The sequence below is a fragment of the Hyperolius riggenbachi genome, chromosome 7 (genome assembly GCF_040937935.1).
Source record: "Hyperolius riggenbachi isolate aHypRig1 chromosome 7, aHypRig1.pri, whole genome shotgun sequence".
NCBI classification, from domain to species: domain Eukaryota; kingdom Metazoa; phylum Chordata; class Amphibia; order Anura; family Hyperoliidae; genus Hyperolius; species Hyperolius riggenbachi.
In genome coordinates, this window is record NC_090652.1 from 199588866 (window position 1) to 199610816 (window position 21951).

Consider the following 21951-nt stretch of genomic DNA (forward strand, 5'->3'; position numbering starts at 1 on the left):
GACTTACTGCACTATATTGGGCTCTCGGTTTTTCTTTTTGTTTCAAGTGCATCTGGAGAAATATAGAACATGCAAATTCAGTAATATAATTTTATTTTCTCTACGGCCTCTGTTTTCAAATAAAACATTGATTGTAGATCCCTAGCCAACTTTTAAGGCTCAAATACTAATTTGATTGATAGACATAAAAAGTAGATATCAAGAGTGTAAAAAAAAGCTGTGTAAATCGAGGGCCCACTAGCCTCAGGGATGAGTGCAACCCAAACATCAGATTTCAGATACAGGACTCAACCCTCCAAGGATATGTATCCAACTTCTTTTTATTGCATTTTTAGTAGCGGTGATACAGCATAGAAAAAAAAAACACCACAGTGCTGTTTTTTATGCTGTATCACTGCTCCTAAAAATGCAATAAATTTGTATAATAAAGTCGGATACATATCCTTGGAGGATTGAGTCCTGCATGAGAAATCTGTGGTTTTGGTTGAAAAAAAAAACCTGTAATCCCATCTCTAGCAGAAGCCCAATTTCTATCCACCAAGAGCCTCATCTACTTCCTGCATCCTATCTTGTTCAGGTACACAAGAGATGATGTCACTCTTGTCAATGCAGACTGAGGGGGAAATCCGAATTCCGACATCCTAGTTAGGTGGTCCATGTTAGCTTTGTAATGCAGTATGAGGTGCAAACAGATAACTTTATTTCAGCGCATAGGTAACATTTTCTTTTAAATGTTTCAGGACTGCAGTAATAAAATATAGATTCATGCATTTTTCTCAGATAGTAAGATTAAAAAAACACCCTGGTATATTTTGCATAATAATAAGGAGCAGACACCAGGACATTTTGACATATTATTTATTAAATAGTTATTTTTTAAAAAAATGTTTATACAAATTACATAACACAGTTTACATTGTATTTCTAATTCTTTACATAAAAGAATCACAGTAAAGCTCTTAAGTCCATTCTTTCTGGCTCAGCCAGCAAATGGAATGATGTAATTTAACCCCTATGTGACCAAAGGAGCATGCAAGGCCAAGCCATTCCAAGCCCCACTGAAAAGACTGGAGTGCAGCAGGAGACAAAATACTCTATGCAAATTTCACATTACAGCAAAATGATTTCTACAGATTAGGAAATATAAATAGACTTGGTGAAAGGTTTCTACATATAAATAATTTACATTTAATTTAAAATAACACAAAAAAGTTGAAAATAGAAAAAAATTGGATTTTATTGAGAAAGGCCATAACTGATAGGCTCGTGTAGCTTCATAGGTGGTCTTACTTATATAGAGTATTATCATTTCTGGGAGTCACTAAAATCTTTCTGCAATTGCATGAAATATGAAATTTGCTGAGTATAGTACACTGCTGTGCTAACATTAAACAGATACAAAATAACTGCTTTATGGATACAAGTCAAACCTCTATCTAGAGGAAAGAAGTCAAACTCAAATGGACTTTCTAAGTACAATAATACAGAAATCCATGTGACTTTGACTTCTTACCTATAGATATTCAATGATGACCTGAATAAATGAGACCTTTCGTAGTCAAAAGTCAAAACCTTCCATTTCCCAAACATTCATTATTATTCATACAGTGTTACTGCTGAACTACTGTAAGAATTGAAATCATGATGAAAAATCATGAATACCTGCAAGTAAGCAATATCGTCTTCCTGGGCACATTACTGGAGAATTGGGACAATTTTATTTAATTATTCTATTGTAGAACAGCTAGCATATTTTTTTTTCTGGCTAAGCAGGTGTTAGAGAAACTCTGGTCATTAACCAGTGAAATGGCTTTGATGCTTTGACGATGTTACAAAAAGAAAACATTTGGATATACAGTGTGTACTTTGCGTTGAAATCATACCACAGATTGACTTTTTGGGTCCAATGTCAAGTTTAACATCTAGTATTACTTTTTCTTTAACAGCCACATAGTATTTTAAAGTAACCATCCTGAAAGGAACTAAGAAATTATTTTGTGATATTATATTAACTGTCATGATATTATTTATTCCTATTATTAAAAAACGTGTTCTTAAAACCCACTGGCAACAATATGGTTATTCAGAGTGCTCTAGCTGTAACTATAATCACCAGATACATTCATAGCATGCGTTCTGCAAAAGTTCTTGATCAGAATTTCAAACATTCTTTTCATTCCCAAGTACAAAAGGCCTGATTCACCATAACTGGTCCAACAAACCTGGTGAGGGATTTTTTTTTAAAGTCTGCTATTGAGTGGCAATAAACTCATGACCTGATCCATAACAGACAATAGCAAGCATTGATAAAAGGTTAGGAAACTATCACTTGTGTGACTGCACACACCTGCAGTAAGAGGTTTTATATCCAAGTTGTCCAGGAGGTGCATACATGTAGCAGCAATAATCACTATGTCACTAACCTTTTAGTAGTCCTCACTATGGCCTTTTATGATGCAGATGGATACTGCAAGCATTTGCCTCTTAACCTTCTTAGTGGTATTGATGGTTATACTTGTCAAGACAAAACATGCTGTGGACAGTATTGACGTGCACACACATCAAAACTCTCCTGCACTGTGTACCAGACCTTTGCTTGACAGATTTTGGCAAGTTACAGGAAAAAAAAGGTTATGAAAATTAATTGGATCACTTTTTGCACAGAAATCCTGGGGTAATTGAGCGCCAGGGAGGTTAATAAATAGGGAGGTTAAAAAGAAACTGCAGTCTACTCAAATATGTTACAAAATAAGTGCCACGCCTACTGCCAATTACTCAGTTTTAGAAAAAAGAGTAACAAAGACACCTACATGGTGGTAAATTTGTAGGCAGTCCAGAGCCCAGAGAGAGTTCAGACTCCAGCATGAAAAGAGACATAAATTAAGTCTGCAATGAGCAAACAGAAATGCAAGGATCATTTTTAATAATGCCTTTTGTTTTCTTTGCAAATGTGGAATTTCATTCTAACAAAACTATTGGCAAAAATGACTTCAGCTTGATTACTTTTTTCTTATAAACCAAATCTAAAAGAAACTGGGAAATGGAGTATCAGTGTTTGCTGCCAGTCAATGGATTAAAGCATGTATTAAAAATGAGTAACAGAGACTCCTTCCCAGTGCAAATAATTACTTATGGAGCAAGGGCGGAGTTTCTCCACAGTCCCATGGCAACAGCCATGTTTGCAAAGGACTTTGGTCTGAGCTTACTGCCAGTTTTGGAAATGCTTACTTGGCTGCTAGGCGAAAGAGAAAATAAAATGAATAACATGCAATTGTAAAAAGACTTGTGTACCACCCATCTGTATTTATGCCAATTTCATAATAAAGGTGGAATATCCCAGGCCAGGTTTGCTGATTCACTTACGTTTTTCACTGTTCTTCAGTGTTCTCCAGCTCGACAGAACCTTAATAAATCAGGTCTTATGTTTCCAACCACAAAAAAAACAAAATCAATGGTAAATATCTCAATGTCAGAGTGTGCATTTATCATCTTTTTTTATATCAAACTGACACACTAAATTTCAAGTATGGCAGTCTAACAGGCTGCAGTTTAAGAGGCAAATACATTTTTATACATATAAAATTGCTTCTCTACAATTAACAGTAGGTTAAAATGGTGTTATATCAACCTATACAAAGCTAAACCTACAAAACTGCAGAAATCCATCTCCTACGTTTCCAACGAAATAAACTGTGATTTGTGATTCTGAAGAATTAACGATTTTAGAACAAAGGTACTAGTTACAAAATAGGCCTAACTTATCTGATTGCTGAATGAAGAACAGTTCTTGCTGTCAATACAAAAAAGCTGGATGTTCCTCTAAAGCTTGCAGTATCATGAATGGAATAAAAGAAGAATCGGACTAATTGCTAGGGGCAACAAGAAGAGTTCTTTCATCCTCATTTCAAAAACCAAACCGCCTGTTGCTCCATAAAAATCAGATAACCTATTTATTATAAATTGATGGACATAGACTGCCCTGGGAGTGCTGAGGACAGGGGCTGCTCACAGCATCTAAGAAGTAAGAATTATTTATTTTATGCTACAATAATGATAATGATGTCTGCAATGCACAGATAGAAATCATCAACCTTTTTTGCTTGTTTACAGAGAAGCACAGCTGGTTTCAGAAACTGTCATTAGCAAGACAGTGTTTTATTTTTTTTACTGACCATTAAAATATGTACTATTGTAACTACAGAGATAGAAGGCAGCCACCTGTTCCTTCCAGATTAAAGTCATACATTATTTGGCCTATTTAGAGTCATGATACAAACAAACAGTGAAACTCACATGTGAGTGATGAAAGTAAAATGGGTTGCCTTGTAAATATTAACCAGAGGAATTTCCCTACGCTATAATAGAAACATGACAAGATTTTTGGAAGCAAAGACATTATTTAGGACAATATTAGGCTCATTTTGCCTTGTTTTATAACTACTTAGTAAATGTCATCTTTGTTTGTTATCAGCAGGATTACGAACGGCCTAGCTAAGTTACCTCATTGGGAACGACTATACAATTTAGTGAGTGCATCACCACCGGCTGGTTGAACCTGACTATACTTTGGCAACAGGAACAACCCACTCAGTGTAACAGTTTTCGAAACAAAGTCGCACCCAAGTGGATCAAGAGCAGTTGAGGAGGTTCTATTGAAAACATGGAAACGAAGATGCTTTTTTTTCTTCTAAAGTTCTTGCTGTGTATCCAAGGCACTTATGCAGGAAACAGGACTAAGCTTAAATAAAAGTTTATGAAATTAGCTGCTCCTGGAAATGTAAACACCCCTGTTTTCCTTAACAAAACACAGTGACAATAGCACAACAAAATCTACTTATAGGCATAAGACACTAGTTTCTGCCAGAACAGTCATATATCTTTAAATGGACTGGGCACTACAATCAGTAAACATAAATGTACAACAAAACATCAAGTTCAGAATAACTTTAATTTTAAACTTAGGCACCTAAATATTTTGCTAACAACGCAAGGTATTGCCCCTCTGTACTGGCTACTGAGTGGTTTGGATGTTTTGCTTAGTGACCATACAAATAAGCATTGGCAGGCTGACAATTACATATTGATCTAAGCATTTTGTTAATTTTGTACGCAGATGTGTAGTCCAATAAAGACAAGATATATTTCATTTCCTATGCCAAGCGTAAATGGCATTACCATTGTCACACTACTCAATCTGCAAGTATTTATTAACACCTAGAAGATGACCGGACAGGCTTTTTAAATGGGATGAATCTTATCTTATTTAGTACTGATATCATTTTAGCACTGCATATATAAACACATAATAAAGTTTAGGATGCAGTATGCATGTATTTAAGGCAAGCACAACATGTGGCACTTTTTCTGTTTTCAAATAATGTGTGATTAAATTATGGTGCAAAGGAGAGTAATTCATTCACAAGTTATATTCATGGTTTCCATACCACATTAATCTCTCGTCTTACATATCTCTGTAAGAAAAGCCTATTTTTTTCTCATCCAGCTCCTCAAAGAATCTATAGCTCTAACAGGCTGTTCAGGGGTTTGAGTTAACAAGATATAAGCAATCAAACCAGGGGCCATTGTGATGAAGACCATCACAGACTATCAGCATACCTTAAAGGATTCTGAACAGATTTATAATAAAAATGTATCCTACAACTACAAACAGCTGAAGGATGCATTTTGTAGGCAGAAATGGTCGCAAACATTACACCAGTTCACTAGAAACTTATAAGACCACTCGCAGAACTACAAAACTTTGGCTTCTGGTTAATTTATGAGATAGTCCTTCTTTAATATTAGCTCAGCTCATAAAATGAAAACTTTTGCTATATTCTGGTGACATAAATGCATTACCTGTTTGAATGAAACTGACTATGTCCCATTCATAGCAAATGCAGTACAGGGGGTCAAACATAGATATTGTAAGCTTCACCAAAAAACCATACATGAAATGTAACTATTCCCCAACCCTCCAAACATACAATACATAAAAGGTACAATCAAAGCCAGCTCTGAATATAAAAACCCTTTAAAAACGTGTCCTTTGTTCTAGGCATTTCAAAATGTAAGAGGCTGCAAGAAGAAGCAGGGGGTCACTTTTCCATCAGAGACCTGGTTGAAGAAAATGGCTCTTAATCACAAGTTATTTAAGGCTCTTCTGCTAAGTCCAGATGCTGTTTTGCACCTCTTCACTTGGGGCAGGATAAGTACATTTCCTCCTTCCTGAAAGTGCTGTTGTTCCCAAACGTCCAAGTGGTGAAATTAACAGCTCTGAAATTACAAATAATTTCCATCACTGCTCAGTGGAGCACCATTTTCTCTCTTGTTCATGGGGTATATGCACCCACAACATATCATACATCATATAAGTAAAACTGTGAGGCATTTAAGTTTTGGGAGGCATCAATGGAAAGATAATTTAACCTTTCCTTTCAAGCAATTTCCTTCAAATATTTCTCTTCTCAAGAATGTGGTCATAAAGTTTCAGTTTCATTTCAGTGTCTTTAAGAAGAAAAGCAGCTGAAAAGCTAATTAAATTTCCACCATACTAGATGGTAAGAGAAGATTTTCATATGGTAATGATACCAAAAGTTATCAAAATGAGCCAATCCTTCATGCTTCTGAACAACACTTCTGTGGGTTCATTTTGACTTTGTGTTTTATTCCATCATAGAGCTCAAAGTTATAGTTTTCCAAAGTAGTTGAACTTCGAGACGATAGGCCTGTGTAAGAGCAGGTGCAGTACAATAACAGACCAGCACATATGGCTCCAAGAAGAACTCCAAGAGAACTCATAGCAATGATGGTTACTAGAATCGGGTCCAAAGTATAAAGCCATGTTTCTTCTTTGTCAGTTTTTGGGGTCACAACATTACTTGTGGGAGAAGCTGTGTAGAACTCATATTCACCTACAAGAAAAATAATGCAGGCAATTAAAATTTCAAAATTTAAAAATTATAACACAATGAATTTAATTTATTTGAGCTGGAAAATAGTGGAAAACAATTGAGAACATAAATGATCCAGAAAGCCTGATTTCCAGAAATCTTGGATTAGATAAAAAAAAAAACCTGCCTGCTATTGGGTGACAAAGGCAATCCGACAAGAGATTTAAACCTGTTATTGCAAGGCAGAAGAGCTAACTACTTAAGTACCATATACCATCTATGCATACATAGTTGAAAAGTTATCTAGGTTGAAAACAAGACACATCCATCAAGGTCAACTTTTTGAGCTTTACTATACCCTAATCTAGAGAAAAGAAAAGCCACAAAAGCAAAAATTATCTCTTGATCTGGATCAAGGTAGTGTGATCCTGTACCTAGTAATTATAGCTGTGGATGCCCTTCAAAGGAGACAGCAAAGCCCCCTTTAAATGCAAATACAGAAGTTGCCATAATTATGTTCTTTGGTAAGATATCCCACATCCTATCCAATTGTACTGTGAAGGATCCCATTCTTAAAAAGTGGTACATCTTATATATTCCATATACAGGTAAGGTCTCTTGTCTTTTGCACAGACCCAAATATAAAAACAAATTTATATTGTCCTTGGGTGTACTGTATTTAAACATGTTAATTCTATCCAATTCAAATATTTTCTATCACTTCCTAATCACATCCATTCCAAGCAACATAAGCCCAGTATGTTTAAATTTTCTTTGCATGCCCATATAGCCTTCCTGTCCACATGCTTCTTTAGTATGCCACAATTTTGTTGAGCGTGGATCATTCTACGTTATTTTGTATCAATACATGGGGTTCTGTAAAGACTCGTACACACGTGGCACAACTGTCGCCACAAACACGTGGCACGCGCATGTTGCGGCAACAGGTCCCCCGTGTGTATGAGACGTGCACCACGAACCGTCGCCAGTCAGAGCTGTCGCCAGGCGATTGACGTGGCCAATCGCCGGCAACAGCTGTCACCGCAAATTCGCCGCAACTGTTGGTAGTCCGCTACGCGTACTGCGTGTGTATGCGGACTAGCGACAGCAACCCCTACACAATGCACGGAGCTTCCGGCGGGGGGAGGAACCTTCCGCGACAGCTTCCGCTGCATCTCTGTCCCTCTGTGCGCCGTGTTTATGGCTGCTGCACAGAGGGACCTGGCGACGAACTGTTGCTGCTTTTCTTTTTTTGTCTCTTGTGAGACATCTGTGCCTCGTGTGTATGAGGCTTAACTGTGATGAGCTTCAGATGCAGTTAAAAAGAAAAAAAACAGGAAACTTTTAACCTATATCTTGCGCTCCTTATCTGGCTTTCAGATTGATTCATTTTTGTTTAGTGGGGGAAGGAGGTACCCCCACAATATAAGGTAGCAGCAGGAAGTAATCTACATACCCCCCATCCCGTTATTTGGGTATTTTTTAATATACAGCGCCCCTTAACCTGTTTTCTAAAAAGAAAAAAAAGTCTTACCCATTTTTCCTCCATAGTGCCGCCCCTGATTATTGAAATCATTTTTCAAGACTGGAATATCCACTAAAAGAAACAAAACAATATTTTTTAATTTATTTAGATTTAGCAATATCCAAAGTAATATACATATTCAGTAGCTGTAAAGACAAGTAATACCTATTACTAAGCAGTTATTTAGACAAATAAAGTATAGCCTTGTGGGCATGCTGTCCAGTCTGTTACTGAATGCTAATGTTTTACAAAAAAATGCTTTTAGCTTTGAACAACAGGAAGTTGGGCAAATATCCACAACAAGGACAGATGTACTAAAACAGAATAATCTTTTCTACAACATTTGAAACATTTAGAAAATCTCTAGCTTTTATTGGTGTCCCTCCAATCTTGCATCATTAGAGCCAAGATGGTCCACAGAACTGGAAGTGAGAATTCTCACCACACTGGAACTCAAACAGCAGCAATAACTGAACAGAGATTTTGACCCTTCCCTTCTCTTTCTGAAACTTTTGGTTGGAGTTCAGCATCAAGAACAACATATACTATGTAAATGTGTCTAACTAATACAGAGGTACAAAAAATAACAATAGAAAAATAAAACACTATGGCCCATATGCAATTAACTTTTTCTCCTAAGTTTTCTCTTAGCATCTAATGTGTCATCTTCTATTTAAAGTAACTTTCCAGGGGCTTTACATACCAGGAATAGTGGCATGAAAAAGTACAGAAATTTAGGTAAAATTGTCAACATTTCCTTGCTGTCTGGTGGCTTCAAAAGGCATTTTATTGACAAGTTTAAAATTGTCACCTAGGAGAAAACTCAGGAGAAAAAGTTATTTGCCTATGGGCCTATGGCTTTTATCCAATTAACATTTCTCCTGAGTTTTTTCCTAGGAGATAACATTCTATGTTACCTAAAAAATATTTTTTAGCACTAAGCCATTTAAAAAAACATTAAAAGAAGATTAAAAGGTAATCTCAATCTTATTTTGAGTAATAAAGTTAATAGAATATGGGCCTATGTATGTATAAATTTCAGATTATTTATAATTACTCTTATTATATATGGCTTTGTATTTGGAGAAAACACAATGCCACATGCCAGAATCAATACATCTTCCCAACTGTGAAGCTGACATGCATGTTTAATGGTGGAAAGTGCTTTGCTATTTTAAGTTCTATACAGCTAGCTATCATCAGGAGGTCAATGTACTGTAAAGCTGAAAAAAGGCATAGGATAAAAGTATCTATTTATGGACAGATTAAGCAACTATTTGATGTCTAAAAGGTATGCCCCAGGCTCTTGGCCAGGCAGTGTTCTAGAAGAAAGCAAAAACTCCTGGTGCATTTTCTTGGAAACAGCAAGTCTCGTTAATATGCAATGGGATTGTCTAAAGCAGTCCATTCAAGTAAGATATCCTAAAATATGTAGCAGTATGTTAAATTACTCTTTACATGTTGTGCATGCTTGCTTGGCAGGAACAGAAAGCAGTTTATTGACTCTAGAGATATTATTATTTAACTTTATTTTTCTAACATATTACACAGTGCTGTACAAAAGATGGGAAGATCAAATTCTAGTTGGGGGGGGGGGGGGACTGGTGGACTGGGTGTATTCTGCCAAATTACCCATACATGAGTGAGTTTGTATGCAACAGTCTGGTTGCTGGATCCACTATTCCTGTTATGTAAAGCCCAGTGCTCCCTGCCCCAACACTCATTGAAATAGTATCTGTTTTGACCTATCACATAAACACTTTGTACAATATGCAGTGTGAGATACTGGGCTAATGAAACAGGAAGTGGCAAATACACTGGCCATTGACTGGCTGGAGGATCCTTTGGCATACTGCATCATGGAGATGATGCTTCCAAGCAAAAATCGCATTGAAGAAACTATTTACTCTGGAAACTGGCACTACTGAAGGATTTTTTTTACACAGTAATTTGGATATAATAATGCAAAGCAGGAAGGTGTGAGCTTCTGTTTCCTGCTTTATCAGTCTGAGGTTTTACTAATTGCTTGTTGTGAACATCTTTGCCCATCAGCACATGCATTAATAATCCGAAAAACAGAACCAACAACAGAATAATCCTAAGAATAAAATAGAAATTAATAGACTAAAACATTACAGTAGGTTATTTGTGGTTGAACACAACTGACAAATGTCTTTTTCTCAACCAAATAACCAGATACCTATTTAATCAGTGATAAAATGGGCCCCACAAATATTATTTTTAAAGGGAAACTGAAGTGAGAGGTATATGGAGGCAGCCATATTTATTTCCTTTTAAGAAATATCAGTTGCTTGGATTCTAATACTTTTAACCACAGACCCTGAACAAGCATGCAGCAGATCAGGTATTTTTATCAAATCTGACAAGATTAGCTGCATGCTTGTTTTTGGTGTGATTCAGACACTACTGCAGCCAAATAGACAAGCAGGGCTGCATGGCAACTGGTATTGTTTAAAAGGAAACAAATATGGCAGCCCCCATATACTTGCTTCAGTATCCATTTAAATGAACACTAAAACAGCACAACTAAAATCCCACCCCTGCTTTGTACACTGTCAGGAAGCAGTGTCAGTGACAAGTACAAGCTTATTCTGGCCTCCCCTGCACTCTGCACCATATGATATTGCATCACATAAATGTCAAAGCCAAATGTTTTGAATAGGCAATAAATGGTGTCTTCAATACTTCATTACAACAAAAAAGGAAGAAAGAATATTTGTATTGTTCCAACAGCTTTTTGACACTATGGGCCATATCCTATTCAAGGTGATAAGTAGCTTGCAGATGCGAGCTACTTATCACCTTGCCATCGCGCGAGGATTACCGGCAAATCCTATTGCCCATATCCTTCGCGCGATGGCCGATCGTTAGAGAGCATTACTGAGGCGAAAGCCTGAGCGATGCTCCCTTTTACCGAGCGATGGGGAGTGAGGTTTACGCTGTGGTGCTGTCCATCAGCACCACGGCCTCACTCCCCACACATGCGCACTCGCCCGCCGAACATCGCCGACATCTTCCGCCGCAGCATCTGGGGGTCTCCTTTAATAAGGAGACCCCCAGAGCTCCCCGTCGGGTCGCCGCACAGTTTAGAAGCCCCCGCGCAGCTCTGCCGGGCTCCCCTCTCATACGTACCGCCGCCGATCACCCGCCGCCTCTCGCCGCAAAATCCGTCACGTAATTACAGTGTATCTAACACTGTAATTACTGTGCGCATAGAAGGAGCCCGGGCAAAGCATCTTTGAATCTGCAGCCGGGCTCCCCATTTGTCCGCTGTCTGAGCCATTTTATTGGTTCAGACAGCAGACCAATGGGGAGCCCGGCTGCAGATTCAAAGATGCTTTGCCCGGGCTCCTTCTATGCGCACAGTAATTACAGTGTTAGATACACTGTAATTACGTGACGGATTTTGCGTCGAGAGGCGGCGGGTGATCGGCGGCGGTACGTATGAGAGGGGAGCCCGGCAGAGCTGCGCGGGGGCTTCTAAACTGTGCGGCGACCCGACGGGGAGCTCTGGGGGTCTCCTTATTAAAGGAGACCCCCAGATGCTGCGGCGACGATGTGCGTTAGCTAGTTTAGACCTGCTTTTTGCAGGTCTAAGCTAACGCTCATGTCTGCCGGGAAGCATCGCTTCCCGGAGACATGATAAGGGTAATTGGATTCTGTGTTAAGAACTCGCTGGGCGATTATATCGCCCAAGCAAGTTCTTTTCCGCCTGGGGGGGTCTAAAGTTTAATTAGATTAGGCGATGCCCCCATCGCCTAAGTTAAGAACTCGCCAGTGCTTAGCGCTGGCGAGTTCAGCAATAGAATATGGCCCTATGAGAGAGGGGAGAAGACATGTGCAATTGAGAACAGATACAAAAACTACATTCTAAAATATTGTATAAATGGTAAGGAAAATTGAAGTAGATGTTTAACTTAAAGGGATACTGTAGGGGGGTCGGGGGAAAATGAGCTGAACTTACCCGGGGCTTCTAATGGTCCCCCGCAGACATCCGGTGCCCGCGCAGCCGCTCACCGATGCTCCGGCCCCGCCTCTGGTTCACTTCTGGAATTTCTGACTTTAAAGTCAGAAAACCACTGCGCCTGCGTTGCCGTGTCCTCGATCCCGTTGATGTCATCAAGAGCGCACGGCGCAGGCCCAGTATGGTCTGTGTCTGTGCAGTACACTCCTGGTGACATCAGCGGGAGCGAGGACACGGCAACGCAGGCGCAGTGGTTTTCTGACTTTAAAGTCAGAAATTCCAGAAGTGAACCGGAGGCGGGGCCGGAGCATTGGGGAGTGGCTGCGCCAACACAGGATGTCTGCGGGGGACCATTAGAAGCCCCGGGTAAGTTCAGCTCATTTTCCACCGACCCCCCTACAGTATCCCTTTAAGAATGTTATAAAATATTTAAAGCTTATAGTGTCTTCAACAATGTGTTAACCTGCTTGTGTGGAATTAGACATTCTTCATGTGTGTAAATAAATATCAAACATTATTGCGCTGAAATAATTATTGTACATTATTGCAAAGTAAAATAGGATGGCTTTTGATTCTTGGGTTCCCTTTTGCCATTAAACGTTGTGTAGGCTGTCCCTGATTTAATAATTAAGTTCTTTTTCCTATAGTGTAATAAACAATTTTCACTACTGAACCCACAACAAATATCAAAACTGTACCATTAAACATATTTAGAGACATAAAAGTGAGTTAAGAATGTCTAAATTATTATAACAGAATACCCAGATAGTTCATAGTGACACAGAATCAATAGGAGGGTATAGAGAGCAAAAGAGATTGAAAGCCCTGCTACTTAAAATCAACACTGAGTGAAATTTGCCTTCTTAAAGAGGAGCTGTCAGTTATTCTCTCTCAGAAAAAAAACCCCACATATATAAGTAGATAAATACTTGCTCTACTTATATAACATATGTATTGCACTGTCCATGTTTTGATTTTAGTGATTTTCCATAGTAAAAAAAAAAGAGAAAATCCTTCTTAAGATTCTCCATTTTAACTGTGTCTATCTTGAAGCTAATCCTAATGTAATTTCCTCCCTTACTCTCCTCTGCCTGATTGTGTATTTATTGTTCGCATTTGTCCTAGTCTTTAGGCACTCCCAGCCAGCTCTGCAATAGGAAGTGCATTGTCTCAGCATGAGAAATATTGGCCAATCAGAGAGGAACAGAGGTGTGGGAGGGGAAAACAGGGAGGAAAGAGGCTTCAGCCAATCAAGCTGCCTTAGTTAAGTCTGAGGGGGAAGTAAATAAGCAAAAAAGACAACCTAGCATGACCTGCAACTTCCTTTGTGCGGCAATGTACCAAATAAGAGTCAGGTAAACTGGGCAATGATCATTTATCAACAAGAAAAGTATTAGTGATTTTTAACTTTTGAATTGCCTGGTTAGCATCCTTATTACTTTTTTACCGGATCAAAATAAATAACTGATTGTTGATTTTATGCCCAACAGTTACTCTTTAAAATAGAAGGTATTTGCGATAATACAGCATTAAGTGATGAACTGTGGTTTCCCATGATGCATCACTCTTGAATATGCAAATGATCTATTTATGGCTTTGAAGCCAAAAAGTCTGAAACAGGATCTCTGCATGTTGGGTTGATGCGGCTCTGTAAAATTTAAAGCTATAGGCGTGTTATACACCAGCCATTCTGGATGTGGCTTCAGGGGCATAGAGGTAATTTGCATATTCAGGAGTGATGCATTCTGGGAAACCATAGTTTAATTACAAATTTAATACGATATTGATATGTGGGAGGGAAGGTCTCACTTACCAAAAAAGGTTAGATAAACTGGGTTTATTTAGTCTAGAGAAAAGACGCCTTAGAGGGGATCTAATTAACATGTATAAATACATCAGAGGGCAATATAAAAGCTTGACGGATGAGCTTTTTGTCCCTATGCCTTCTCAAAGGACTAGAGAACATGATGTGCGCATGGAGGAAAAATGTTTTAGCCATTTATTTAGGAAAGGGTTCTTTACAGTAAGAGTGATTAAGATGTGGAATGCATTGCCACAGGAAGTCGTTATGGCAAACTCTATACCTGCATTTAAAGGGGGCTTAGATGCTTTCCTTGCGTTGAAAGACATCCATGGCTACAATTACTAGTTAATGCCTAATGACGTTGATCCAGGGATTTTATCTGATTTTATCTGATTGCCATCTGGAGTTGGGAAGGAATTTTTTTCCCTTTTGGGGCTAATTGGACCATGCTTTGTAAGGGTTTTTTCGCCTTCCTCTGGATCAACAGGGATATGTGAGGGAGCAGGCTGGTGTTGTATTTTGTTCTCTGGTTGAACTCAATGGACGTATGTCTTTTTTCAACCAAAATAACTATGTAACTATGTAATTTCAAATTACACTCAGCTAAAACTATTATAAAGTACACACAAGCCAATCTGTTCAGGCTATTAATAATTCCAATTGATTTCTAGATAGATTTGTCGAGATAGTTTGTCAGTCACAACTGAATATTCATTTATGTGTATTGGCCTTTTGAACTATTTATGAATAATGATTCAGGCACCATTGAGATTGCTTGGCCAGGATTACCTGCAAATTTTGCAGAATGCCTGTAGGGATGCAATTGCTCCTGATACAACTGGATCAATTGACAATGAACACAAGTATATGGGCAAAACTTGTGCTTTAAATCAGCATATTCTATTAGTACAATCAAGCTTATGCACAGCAGTTTGTGTTTGTTATTTTTGCACTTTGGGGAAATGGAAATTGATGTTTCATTTTGCAGATTACCCAAGAGAAACAATCTTCATTATAATCACATTTGGGCAATTTAGCACTTAGCAACTTGAGTAAAATCCCCTCAGAATAACCATTGTCATCTCAGGTGACAGAGTGATTGAAATTTCAAGAAAGCAGGCAAAAAAACTGACGCTATGCAAAATAGTGGACAACACAGATACAAAAGCTTGTGAATTTGGTTAAGAGCATAAGAGCCCACATCATTTAGCTGCATGATTTTTGAGGTAAGTAATGACAACCAGATGTTTGTAGAAAAATATCATCCTTTAATTACATTCCACACAGCACATGATCAAATAAGTTTCAAATTTCCATAAGTTTTTTGTTTTTTTTTCGTTCCTTCACAGGCAGAGAACAAAGCAAGAGATGCAGCATTATAAAGGGGAAGGGGGAGAATGGCTGAATAGAATGTTTACCATTAGTGACTAATCCAAAGTTTTCAGAGAAAATAACATTATTAATTGATAAGGTGCAGCATTCTCCATGCCCAACTGTTTTCAAATGAGTAAAATATCTTAACATATTAAACTTGATGATGAGGTTTATTGTTAAAGCGTTACATTGTTGAGTAGAGTGTATATAATCACTTTAAAATGAATAAAAAATTATCAAAGTCATCACTATGACAAAAGGTAGAACTACTTGCCAGTGATACTCATTACAAGCAGCCATTTTGGGAACTTGACAAACAGAAATGATCCTTGACAATTTACTTGCATGTCTGCAAATGAGCCGCCAGATTAATAGTTTTGGAATACTTGAATTTACAAATGCATGTTTTGTGCACCTTTTTCTCCTCAATCACTTGATTTAAAAGTTTATTTTACAAACATTTAATAGAGGATTCAGGCATAACTCTAAGGGGTTTTCTCATAGGAGATAATTTTTCATCTTCTCTTTCAAATAACTCTTCAGTACTTTGTATTTGAAAAAAGTACCAAAAAAGTAAGTGAAAAAGTAATATCAAAATTATTTTAAGTATTTTCTTACTTCCTGTTGGCTCCTTGTTCATTTTATAAATGACCAGCGCTATTGCAAGTGCTGAGCAATTTATAGAGCGCTTTGCAAAGCACTTCTCCCTGCGCTTTGCACTTAGAAAAGCGCTTTTGTAAGCGCTTTTACTGAGTGAATAATTTAGACACTTCCTGACATCAGTCAGTAAGTGAAATCTTTGACCCGGAAATCAAGAAATACAATGTATTTATTCATAAAACGCTCGGGAAATCGCAATACAAAGCGCTTTTTCAAGCACTTTGTGATTTCCCTATACCTTCCATTAACCTAAAACGCTCAGAAAATGGTACAGGTAGCACGTTTGCGATTTAAAAAAAATGAAATGCTCGAATGAGAACAATCTCATAGGAAATCATTGCACAAGCACTATTAGAGTGATTTATAAAATCGCCCTCGCTTATAAAAAAAATCAAAAACGCTTATAGTGTGAACAAGCCCTAAAAAGCATTTTCTTTACAAGGTGTGAAAATATCACCTTGGAGAAAACTCTGTGGAAAAAGTTAATTGAATAGGGGCTTAAGTTAGCAAAGGAGTTTGAGTTTTCTAATAAGAAAGCTTGGTATTATCTACATGTGCTTTCTGTGATACTGAAGTAAATGGGATGGATTTCTGCAGTGAAGGAATATGTCCTCTCTATGTGCATCATTCTGCAGTGTAGAATAATCTGATACCAGCACTATGGCTTTTAAACATGAGGGTGTACAAAGCTATTGGACTTTTTCGAGTACTACATGCTACGTGCAAGTATGGGACATAGCAATAAGTGTTTGAAATTCAACTGATTTAAAACAAAAATAGTTTTAAAAATAGTTGTAAGCGCTGACCATAATAAATAAAGATTATAAAAAAATATATATTTTAAACTAACTTGTAATTTTTGACTAAATAAGGGAATAGGTAAATTATTCACAAAAACAACTGTTACAGTCACATGAGTATCAGTGATTTATATATGAAAGTTTAACTGTGTGCAGAATTATAGTTTAACATGCGTCTTCATTTTAAAGTGATTATCCCTTTAGAAATTTTTCATAACATATCCCCGTTGTTACAAGTTATTCAAAAGAACCATTCTGCTTTTTTTTCCCTTACTATTTTTTTTTTTAGATCTAAGGAAAATATCCAGAAAACTATATCTGATATAACATAAAGATCAAAATTCGTATGTTATAGTCTTACTGTCAATACCTCAATGTTTAAACCTTTTGATTTTAAAGCAACCCCAGACATCAAAAGGACATAAAAAATATTAATTACACCTCTGGAAAACAGAAAACATACACACACATATATATATATAGAACATTTTTCATAGACTGTTTTTTTTCAAATGTTTTCAACTGCAACATCAACATCTAAAGTGGCAGGCTAGATGTGTGTTTTGGCTTAAAGACGGAAAAAAACAACAAATTAATGAGGAACAAAATCCAAAACACAGAAGACTCCAGGCTAAAAGGTGTCTCTTTTTTTTTTACAATGCAACCAACTATTTCTTTTTCTATGTATCTTTTTTTTCCTTTTGAGTTTTCAGAGTTAAACAGCAAATAGTATTTACAATCATAGAACTTTTGTTCTAAGCATGTGGTAACAGATGGTAAGCCTCAAATACTGCTGTTAGATTAAACCGATGAGAGAAAAGTAACAGTGTAATTACCAATTACAGTGCAATGGACAGAGGGGTGCTGTCTGACACTCTCATATCATAAGACTGATGTGATCTTTAAAAGGATCGGTATAAATTTCCTCCTGTGACTAACCTGTATGAAAAGTCTACATTAAAAAATCCAGCTCCATAAAGAAGCCATTTTGTATTAACCACTTTCAATAGACCCCAGAATGCATAGTGCAGCCAGTTGACATCACAATGGACTATACAGAAAAACAGCACATATTGTAGAAACAAAAGACTGCAAAGAACGTTTTATATTTATGTTAACAGTGTGCCGCTATAGATAGAAGCAAGTCAGTCTTTTTGTACTAAGAAAAAAAAAAATCAAACAATAGAACAGGACAGGTTACAAACACCACATACACGAGGTTGCCTTAAAACATTTTAAGCAATAAATTCTGTTCTAGAGTTCTACAGAAAACATGGAAAGAGTAGTTTTGACCATACTCAGGCTGGTTTAATTTTCATCTGATCTACCAAAAATCACACTGTTGACTGCAAAAATCTATAAAAACAGAGGATGCCTGAAATGAGCATTCCTCTGTCAAATTGTTTACGTATGTCATTGAGGCGATTCAATAGCTTACTGTAGCAAGCTTCAGTACATTCATAAGAAGGCAGTCAGATCTGTAGAACTTAACCAAGTGCCCCTTTTCCCAAAAGTAAAATAAAAGGGAGTGGTTTCCTTAGCTGAGAGCTCCTGCACCTTTTGCAAGGATCGGGCAAGGTAAAGCAATGGCAGGGAGACTGATGGTACTACTTGTGTCTTTAAGTTTGTTTTCTTATTTCTTGGTCAGAGAAGTGTGTACCTTGAGGCTTGGACCTAGAATTACCTCAGGTGGAGATCCAAGCATGAATTTTCTCCATAAATGAATCACTGAATTTTTATAGTGGGAGCTCGATACACTGTAATATCCCTAGCAGCAAGTCCATCTAAGGCTCTGAAGAAATTATACAGATATCTCCCACCATAAATTAATATAAGGAAAAATACATTTCTAGAATGAAGCTCTATTGTGCCCACTTAAACTGCAAATTTTCAACTACCTTCCAATAGATCTTTTGAGAAATCAGATGAAATGTTGTCTATGACTGGTCAGCATAAATGTGATAAGTCATCCCCTCAGTTGTATTGTACAATATTCCTAGATCACCGCCTCCTCTGCCTCACAGTACAGTTTCTCAAAGTACAAAATATATCAACTTCTAGGCACATACTTACGTGCGTATCAACGCCACAGAAAAATAATCAGCAGTAATGTCTAATGGACAAAACCAATCTAATACAAAACGGCTCAAAGTTATTATAAACAGCAGTGTACTGTATACTAGCATTTCTGTGAGAAATACATTCGAACACCAACATAACAGCATGAATTAAAAAAAAAAATACAATTCTATGTCACTTTAGCATTTAAGGCCACCCATTTGCTACCTAAAAAAATATGTAAAATTGATTGTTCTTAAGCTCCACTAACACTGAAACATCAAAAATGTGTGAACCACAACTGTTATGTACATTGTGTTACAGGAAAACATAACCTAGCACCAGTGCACGTGTTCAGAATTGGTTATTGTACAATGTTTGTTTGGGTCAGAAAGATAAATAATAAATTAACTGATTTCGGTTTCAGTTTAAAATGAGTAACTTAATTAGAGCTGAGGCTATGGGTCTAATTTTGTAAGGTTTCACGAGCTTGAGAACATTGGAAAATCTAAGTGAACTAGCAAACTCAGCCTGAATAACAAAAAAGAAATAATCTATTATAGGCAATATAATAATATATTAATGGCAACAAATGCAACCCTCGGCTGGGTTATATTGGATCATGTATATAATAAAATAATAATAATGCTAACATTTGCATAGTGATTTTCTACTGTTGGACTCAAAGCGATTGAAAGCGTCAGCCACTATAGGTGCGCTCAATAGGCAACCCTGCAGTGTTAGGGAACCTTGTCCAAGGACTCATTACTGAATAGGTACTGGGTTACTGAAGAAATAGGGATAGCCAAGATTCAAACCCTAGTCTCCTATGAGTTGGTGCCATTATCCAGTACACTATCCAGTCACCAAAGAAGTGACGTGGAATGGTTGTTAAATTACCGTATGTGCTATTGCAATTTGCAATTAAAAGCATACACCTGACAGAAAGAACTTTTTTATTAAATAAGCACAGGACAACTTGGATCTATTTAAAAACAGGTTCTGTCTATGGGTCCATGCACATGATTGCAATAACACAAATACTATGGCAATTTGTCAGCCTTTTAAAAATCCTTACAGGCTGAGATAAATTCAATATAATCCAGGTGAGGGCTACAATATATTGCCACTACATAGCAGTCGATCCTTTTTGGAATTTTAGAAAGATTATCAGTATTAACATGTGTTCGCCAAAGATCTGTAGATCAAGATAACTTTAGTAAATAGAGAGCTATATGTTCAGTTGTATAGTAACCAGGTGAGGTTTCTTGCTTAGCTTTTTGGTAAAAAAAATGGTAAATAGATCTATAGCAATGCACTAGTATAATATAGTAACTCGTGTCATTTTTTGTTTATCCCATATTATCAGAAAATGGTGGCTCTTCCTGTGCAGCAGACATCAGCACCTTCTTTACAGGTGTTGCAACATCAAAATTCTTACTAAATATTTAGAATTACAACTGTGGAAAATCCCTTTCATTTTAATTACATATGTGCGGGACAAAATTAGTATTGTGCTAATTTTGCTTAATGTAATATGTTCATATCCTATTCTGCTTTGTTCCATAAAAGGTAAACATAAAAATAACTTCTGTGCATTAATGCAAGAATATAATTTGATGTTTTAGTTTAACAAGTTATAGCCATAATATAATGCAGTGTATTAAAAAGGACCCACTAGTTATTTACATTGCTGGTGACCATTTGGTGTGGTCATTGTGTCAGTTATTCATAGGCTAAATTAAATGTCAGTTTATCCCTATATAATGTCTGACACTGACATATGTAGTTTTATATAGATATAAAGAAGAACAAATTACTGATAATTTAACACTGGGCTTTAAGGCCGTCTGAAGCCTCATGTACTGAATCCTCTAGTGTCTTCTTTTGTTAGTTTCCTGTTTTGACTTACATAAGCTTCTGCATGGTGACTTTTCATTGCCTTATTGTTGTCATTAATATTTTGCTGAACAATGACAACTGCACTGATGCAAGTCTTAAATTGTGTAAATCATGTCAATCATTTAGGCAGCAAAAAGTACACAGAAGTACAGACTGGGCCTTGTGAGACAATATATGATGGCTGAGGTGGCAATAAGTAGGAGCAAAGGTTTAACAAAGGAAGTACTGGGAAGCCACACACCTCACCAAATAGTAATGTGTGGACAGACAAGAAGTCATGCTTCCTCCGACTGCCATCTGGTTATCAACAATATGAACATATAATTCATTTCTGAATGCTAGTATCAGGATTATTGGTGAAGTTTCCATAGCTAAAAGCAAGTTAGCTTCTAGTAATATTTCAGGTTATAAGACTAAACATCTTATTGGTGGTAAGATTAATTTTGTTATCATTAGCCACTTTTCACAAATAAACTCACTGTGCTTTACTGATCTGATAGCCTCCTGATGCTTAGCCTTATGGTAGATTTTGGCAGCATGGGATTAACATTTTGTTGATAAATGCCTCATTAGCAAGATGCTGAAAGCAATGCATTGCAAATGAAGGCATTGTCAATAAGAGGTTAAGCTACACTACTAAGGAAATGAGAACATTCCATGCAATGCTTAGCACTAGGAGTTGTACTTCTGAATTTTGCAACAGATCATATGAATGTGCATTGTGCATGGGCTGAAGCCAAAATAAATTTTGGAGCATAAACCACCAACCATTAATATCGCAAATATATATAAAAAATGAATGTAAATGTACAAATATTCTTCATGTATGTTTCATTGCATATATGGACCAAACCTGTCAAATTAAAGGAGAACTCCACCAAGTGTTTTGATATTCTACATTGGGTTATAATTTGTCCATCATAGGAACAGTTCTGTTGTCATAACATATC

The 21951-nt window shown here is 37.0% G+C and overlaps 1 protein-coding gene across 3 annotated transcripts in view; it reads right to left on the reverse strand.

Moving 5' to 3' along the window:
* Positions 1 to 844: 844 nt before the first annotated feature.
* NRP2 (neuropilin 2) overlaps positions 845 to 21951 on the reverse strand; it is a 221456-nt gene continuing 200349 nt past the window's right edge. For all 3 annotated transcript variants that reach the window (XM_068245004.1, XM_068245003.1, XM_068245005.1), the window contains exons 16-17: positions 8428 to 8490; positions 845 to 6914 (exon numbers count right to left, since the gene is read on the reverse strand). In XM_068245004.1, coding sequence (XP_068101105.1) covers positions 6619 to 6914; positions 8428 to 8490 — 359 coding nt within the window. In that variant the 3' untranslated portion in view covers positions 845 to 6618. The remainder of the gene's footprint in view (positions 6915 to 8427; positions 8491 to 21951) is intronic.